General features: G+C 43.6%; 1 protein-coding gene across 3 annotated transcripts in view; it reads right to left on the minus strand.

The window, feature by feature from the left end:
• The window catches only part of LOC139757591 (ligand of Numb protein X 2-like), a 301,274-nt gene that overhangs the window by 39,877 nt on the left and 253,897 nt on the right, over positions 1 to 7,500 (minus strand). For 2 of the 3 annotated variants that reach the window (XM_071678222.1, XM_071678223.1), the window contains exon 2: positions 6,458 to 7,384. The exons of the other annotated variant lie outside the window; for it this stretch is intronic. In XM_071678222.1, the coding sequence (XP_071534323.1) occupies positions 6,458 to 6,557 (100 nt within the window). In that variant the 5' untranslated portion in view covers positions 6,558 to 7,384. The remainder of the gene's footprint in view (positions 1 to 6,457; positions 7,385 to 7,500) is intronic. 3 annotated transcript variants of the gene reach the window in all.

The raw sequence follows: 7,500 nt of genomic DNA on the forward strand, positions 1-7,500 counted from the left end.
CACACTGATTAATCCATTCGAATTGTAGAATTTTTTGTCTTTTTTGGTCCGTTCCCAGTGGGATTTGTTTATTTGTTTGTTTGGTTGTTTATTGGTTGTCTGTGCTGTTGCTTCCGTCATATGTTTTTTTCCCCCTTTGGAAGTGACAGACAGACAGACAGACAGCTTAACGTATTTCGTTAACGTAGACTGCGTTATAGAACCTCCTACGCATTTCGTTAACGTTGACTGCGTTATAGAACCTCCTACGCATTTCGTTAACGTAGACTACGTTATCGAATCTCCTACGATTTCGTTAACGTAGACTGCGTTATAGAACCTCCTACGCATTTCGTTAACGTAGACTGCGTTATAGAACCTCCTACGTATTTCGTTAACGTAGACTGCGTTATAGAACCTCCTACGCATTTCGTTAACGTAGACTGCGTTATAGAACCTCCTACGTATTTCGTTAACGTAGACTGCGTTATAGAACCTCCTACGCATTTCGTTAACGTAGACTGCGTTATAGAACCTCCTACGTATTTCGTTAACGTAGACTGCGTTATAGAACCTCCTACGCATTTCGTTAACGTAGACTGCGTTATAGAACCTCCTACGTATTTCGTTAACGTAGACTGCGTTATAGAGTCTCCTACGCATTTCGTTAACGTAGACTGCGTTATAGAATCTCCTACGCATTTCGTTAACGTAGACTGCGTTATAGAACCTCCTACGCATTTCGTTAACGTAGACTGCGTTATAGAGTCTCCTACGCATTTCGTTAACGTAGACTGCGTTATCGAATCTCCTACGTTGTCTTTTCAACGCAGACCGTCGCGTATTGGGAAGCCTGGGGGGGGGGGGGTGTCTTATCTTTCCATCATTAGCTTTCAAGCTTTTAAAAGACAAGCTGAGTTATTCAGCTTGTCCAAGCTTACCCTTCACGCATTAGTTATCTTATTCTGTATCATTTATTTATTTATTTTTCACGCATTACGTTTTCAGTATTTATTCAAGGCAGACTATTTCAATATACGTCATTATTAACGTATTAGAACAACAGAAGTCTTAACTACATATCAACATCCCATATACGTAATACAGTGGCTTCGTATGTCTGTTTTACGAATAGAACGAAACTACATATCAACATCCCATATACGTAATACAGTGGCTTTGTATGTCTGGTTTACGAATAGAAGGAACCTACATACCAACATCCCATATTCGTAATATGGTTTTTGTGTTCTTGTGCGTGTGTGTGTGTGGGGGGGGGGGGGGGGGGGGGAATGGTCACAGTTGGGGTGTGTGTGTGTGTGTGTGTGTGTGTGTAAGGCCAGGCTACTGGGACACCGATATGGTTGTACATCCACGTACAAGTGTGGGGTACAGCAATGTACAGTGTCCACTTCTCTATCTAAAGTGGACATGGCTCCAGCGAGCAAACTCATCCCTTCTCAAAACACTCTAAAATATATAATCATTCTCTTCTCTGCTTCGTTTCTTTGTATCAAATTCCATTACAAAACTTCCGGTTTTTTTTTATTTTACTCCCCCTAAGATTGTTTGAAAACTTGACCCCCTCCTTCGTTTATACATGCACGGAGCATAATCTCCACAGAATACATTTACTTTGCTGGCATTCAACGGTCTGGCACAAACTCGTTAAAACTCCTCCATCAAGCCTCTTGAAGCACACACACACACACACACACACACACACACACACATACACACACACACACACACAGCTGCACCATCTCCATGCAAACACCGTCTCAAACACACACACACACACACACACACACACACACACACACACACACAGCTGCACCATCTCCATGCAAACACCGTCTCACACACACACACACACACACACACAGCTGCACCATCTCCATGCAAACACCGTCTCACACACACACACACACACACACACACACACACACACACACACACACACACACACACACACACCCAGTTTAAGGCTGTTCAACACGTCTCCATGGGTTAAATGGTGTGACATACTTTACCTGGTTTATTTCTTAGACTAAGTGTGATATAATAGGAACCCCCTTTCAACTACTCTGAGCCTGCGCTACACTCAGTAGCAGGGACAGGATGGCCTTTACTTTAATCCTCCACGGGGGTGGGGGGGGGGTCCTGCTGCTGCTCTAAGGCTGCGCTACACTCAGTAGCAGGGACAGGAATGGCCCTTTGAATATATAATATAGGCCACAGTTTCAAGTCACTTTTCAGTCCAGTAACCGGGTTGTGGGACGCACAACACGACGCGCGAGTCTTTGACCCCATTTCTGGCCAGGCAAGAAAATGGGTTTGAAAATTAATGGGGAGGACATGCCTTTCCCAAGAATCAGTGTGGGAGGGAAGGCACTGTCCCCATTAAATGTAAGGGCGCGCGCTCTGTAATGGGAGTTCCATCTGGCACCACTACGTATGTAAACTTGAATGGGGGACTTGAGTAAGGTTTTTTTAAATAGATTATTCTTTTCTTAGAACGTACAGAGGTTTAGGTCAGTGTATAACTTGAGTAAGGTTTTTTTAAATAGATTATTCTTAGAACGTAAAGAGGTTTAGGTCAGTGTATAACTTGAGTAAGGTTTTTTTAAATAGATTATTCTTAGAACGTAAAGAGGTTTAGGTCAGTGTATAACTTGAGTAAGGTTTTTTTAAATAGATCATTCTTTTCCTATAAAGTAAAGAGGTTTAGGTCAGTGTATAACTTGAGTAAGGTTTTTTTTAAATAGATTATTCTTTTCTTAGAACGTAAAGAGGTTTAGGTCAGTGTATAACTTGAGTAAGGTTTTTTTTTTAATAGATTATTCTTAGAACGTAAAGAGGTTTAGGTCAGTGTATACCTTGAGTAAGGTTTTTTAAATAGATTATTCTTTTCTTAGAACGTAAAGAGGTTTAGGTCAGTGTATAACATAGATATAGATGGTTAGGAATAGATTTGAGTGATGGGATGTTTGAATACAAGTCTTAGGTCACAGTATAGCATGAATATAGATGCTTATGAACAGATTTGAGTGTATTGTTGCTTACGAACAGATGTGAGGGTTGGAATGCGTTCGAATACGCGTTTTAGGCCAGCGTATCACATCAATACTGATGCATAGGAAGAGATTCAATTAAAGGAATGTGTTCGAATACTCCATCTTAAAAGGACCCTAAGTACTGGTATACAAAATTGAACGTTTTTCTCGTTTTTTTTTTTTTTAATTAAAGGAAGTAGATTCTTTCTCCCGAGTCTTGCATTGCTAAGCAAAGATACGAATAAAACGCTTTTTTTTTCTCTCTTTTATTTTTTCTCCCCCAGTGGGGCTTTTGTTTCAGATGCTGAAATGAAAGTACACAGCTGGTGAAGTTCGCTCTGGCAAATAATCTGGGGGGGGGGGAAAGAAACCCACTTGCTTTGGTAAATAATTTGGGGGAAAAAAAAGGAAACACTTGCTTTTGTTTGTTGTTTTCTGCACTGAGGAGATAACATTGTGTTGTTAATTACTGTTGGTTTTTTATGCACTGATGAGTTAACATTGTGTTGTTAATTACTGTTGGTTTTTTGTGCACTGAGGAGTTAACATTGTGTTGTTAATTACTGTTGGTTTTTTATGCACTGAGTTAACATTGTGTTGTTAATTACTGTTGGTCTATGAATATCTTTTTTTTTCCTCCGCCTTCCTTCCTTCCTTCCTTCCTTCCTTCCTTCCTTCCTTCCTTCCTTCCTTCCTTCCCTCATCCTCAGACACGGATGGCCACGCCCGTGTACAACCATCCGGATGGAACGGTTACTTATATATTACTTAAGTACCAGCCGGATGGAACGGTTACTTATATATTACTTAAGTACCAGCCGGATGGAACGGTTACTTATATATTACTTAAGTACCAGCCGGATGGAACGGTTACTTATATATTACTTAAGTACCAGCCGGATGGAACGGTTACTTATATATTACTTAAGTACCAGCCGGATGGAACGGTTACTTATATATTACTTAAGTACCAGCCGGATGGAACGGTTACTTATATATTACTTAAGTACCAGCCGGATGGAACGGTTACTTATATATTACTTAAGTACCAGCCGGATGGAACGGTTACTTATATATTACTTAAGTACCAGCCGGATGGAACGGTTACTTATATATTACTTAAGTACCAGCCGGATGGAACGGTTACTTATATATTACTTAAGTACCAGCCGGATGGAACGGTTACTTATATATTACTTAAGTACCAGCCGGATGGAACGGTTACTTATATATTACTTAAGTACCAGCCGGATGGAACGGTTACTTATATATTACTTAAGTACCAGCCGGATGGAACGGTTACTTATATATTACTTAAGTACCAGCCGGATGGAACGGTTACTTATATATTACTTAAGTACCAGCCGGATAGAAAGGTTACTTACATTACTTAAGTACCAGCCGGATAGAACAGTTACTTATATTACTTACGTGTCAAGTAGCAGTTTGTGGTTTCTATTACTTATATTACTTACGTGTCAAGTAGCAGTTTGTGGTTTCTATTACTTATATTACTTACGTTTCAAGTAGCAGTTTGTGGTTTCTAAGGCCCTTTGGCTTTCATTACCCACACCCAACAACCTCTTTGTGTGTGTGTGTGTGTGTGTGTGTGTGTGTGTGTGTGTGTGTGTGTGTGTGTGATTACAATGGTTTATTCTCACCCTCGCGCCATTTCAGCAAGCCATCTTCCCCTCCCACTGCCCCCATTTGATGCCCAGTGGGAGACGAGGGAGGTTGCCCCACTGGAAAAGCACACTGCTTAGGGGGACCCCCTGACGTGCCTGGTGTGTGTGTGTGTGTGTGTGTGTGTGTGTGTGTGTGTGTGTTATATCATTACCTCAGAGATATACGCGTTGCAGCGGTGGTGGGAGAGAGAGAGAGAGGGAGGGAGGAGGTCGAGTGTGAGTGGTCCTTCACCGAAACCCGCCTAATTAACTCCATCTCTGTGGGGTCACCTGTTTACTGAGGCTCAGTTAGTTTCCCCCTCCTCCCCTTGCTTACCCCTCCTTTCCCTCCCTCCCCCTCTCTCTCCGCCTCACTCCCCCCCCCGTCCACAGTGTCCCCTCCCCTTCCCAGCAGCTCCGTTCCAAACAACCCCATTAGCCTTTGCTTGCCTCTGGGCGTCCAAAACCAAACCCAAAACCCTCCTCCTTCCACTAACCTTTGCTTGCCTCTGGGCGTCCAATCCAACCCCAAACCCTCCCTCCCTTCCCTCCCTTCCCCTTCCCTTCCTTCCCCTTCCCTTCCCTCCACGAGCCATGTTGATACACAACCCAGTACACTCACCTCATCATGGCCAAACCCTCCTCCTTCCCTCCCTTCCCTTCCCTTCCCTTCCCTTCCCTCCCTTCCCTCCACGAGCCATGTTGATACACACCCCGTACACTCACCTCATCGTGGCCAAACCCTCCTCCTTCCCTCCCTTCCCTTCACTTCCCTTCCCTTCCCTTCCCTTCCCTTCCCTCCCGCCACGAGCCATGTTGACACAACCCCGTACACTCACCTCAATCATGGCCAAAGAGTTTATTGCCTCGCTCTCTTCTCATTTCACCCGTCACCATCAGGCTATTGGGTTGTTGTTCTGTTTGGATGGGGAGAATGCTACCGGTCCATTTGTTGCTAGAGAGAGAGAGAGAGAGAGAGAGAGAGAGAGAGACAGAGAGAGAGACAGAGAGAAGAGGGAGAGGTGTATGGGCATGAAGTGCGGTAAAGGAGTGCGTGTGACTGGGAGGCGTACAAGAGAAAGGGAAGGAGTGCGAGCGATTGAGAGACGTACAAGAACAAGGTCATAAAATGGAAAACCGAATTTGGGAGATGAACAAGAGATTGAGAAGGAGTGCGAGTGATTGAGAGACGTACAAGAACAAGGTCATAAAATGGAAAACAGACTTTAGGAGATGAAAAAGAGATTGAGAAGGAGTGCGAGTGATTGAGAGAATGAACAAGAGATTGAGAAGGAGTGCGAGTGATTGAGAGAATGAACAAGAGATTGAGAAGGAGTGCGAGTGATTGAGAGACGTGAAGGAGTGCGAGTGATTGAGAGACGTGAAGGAGTGCGAGTGATTGAGAGACGTGAAGGAGTGCGAGTGATTGAGAGACGTACAAGAACAAGGTGTCATAAAATAGAAGACCGAATTTGGGAGATGAACAAGAGATTGGGAAGGAGTGCGAGTGATTGAGAGAATGAACAAGAGATTGAGAAGGAGTGCGAGTGATTGAGAGACGTACAAGAACAAGTTCATAAAATGGAAAACAGAATTTGGGAGATGAACAAGAGATTGAGAAGGAGTGCGAGTGATTGAGAGAATGAACAAGAGATTGAGAAGGAGTGCGAGTGATTGAGAGACGTGAAGGAGTGCGAGTGATTGAGAGACGTACAAGAACAAGGCCATAAAATGGAAAACGGAATCAGGTGTACTTACCATCCGATATGACGTGGATGTTGAGTCTCTTGTTGGTCTTGTCTGCGACACCTGAGCGGCCGGTCCACCCCCACCTGCCCACCTCGTACACGCCCACCATCCCGTCGCTCCTTGCCACCGCCCACCACGGCCTCGCCGCCCACAGGGCTGGGAGGGGCGGGGTGGGGCGCGAGCAACTCAGCTGGTGAAGGCCGTCGGTAGGCTAATACCCCTCCCGACTAGGCGTCATGTCCTCAACTTGGCTGTCCTTTTCTTTTTTTCTCTCTCTCTCTCTCTTTCTCTTTGTCTCTTCTTGAGCTCAAGCTACATCTTTGGGGCGTTGATTAATGTTTCTGTAGTGTCCACTGTGGCCCACATGATGTCTCTTTGCTTCGCGTGTCCAGCGCCTTTTTTTTCATGAATTAGGATACATTTAATCACACTGTCACAAGCGCTTTTTCATGAATTGGGATACATTTAATCACACTGTCACGAGCGCTTTTTCATGAATTAAGATACATTTAATCACACTGTCACGAGCGCCTTTTTTCATGAATTAGGATACATTTAATCACACTGTCACGAGCGCCTTTTTCTTGATTTAGGATACATTTAATCACACTGTCACGAGCGCCTTTTTCATGAATTAGGATACATTTAATCACACTGTCACGAGCGCCTTTTTCTTGATTTAGGATACATTTAATCACACTGTCACGAGCGCCTTTTTCATGAATTAGGATACATTTAATCACACTGTCACGAGCGCCTTTTTCATGAATTAGGATACATTAAATCACACTGTCACGAGCGCTTTTTCATGAATGAGGATACATTTAATCACACTGTAACAAACACTAGTTCTCTTCCTTCTCGACACACATAGTAACTAGAGTGTAAGGGTCCCCAACGCATACCAAATCTTTTTTTACATTATTTGAGCGGCACCTGAGGGAGGGGAAAATAATAGTTGACCTTTGATTACTCTTGTTACACAGCAAAGCGATGTTGGTTTGTGGTCTGCTATGCATATATAGGTCTGCATCTGTACGTCTGTCTGCTTG

The sequence above is a fragment of the Panulirus ornatus genome, chromosome 27, assembly GCF_036320965.1.
Source record: "Panulirus ornatus isolate Po-2019 chromosome 27, ASM3632096v1, whole genome shotgun sequence".
Lineage (NCBI taxonomy): Eukaryota > Metazoa > Arthropoda > Malacostraca > Decapoda > Palinuridae > Panulirus > Panulirus ornatus.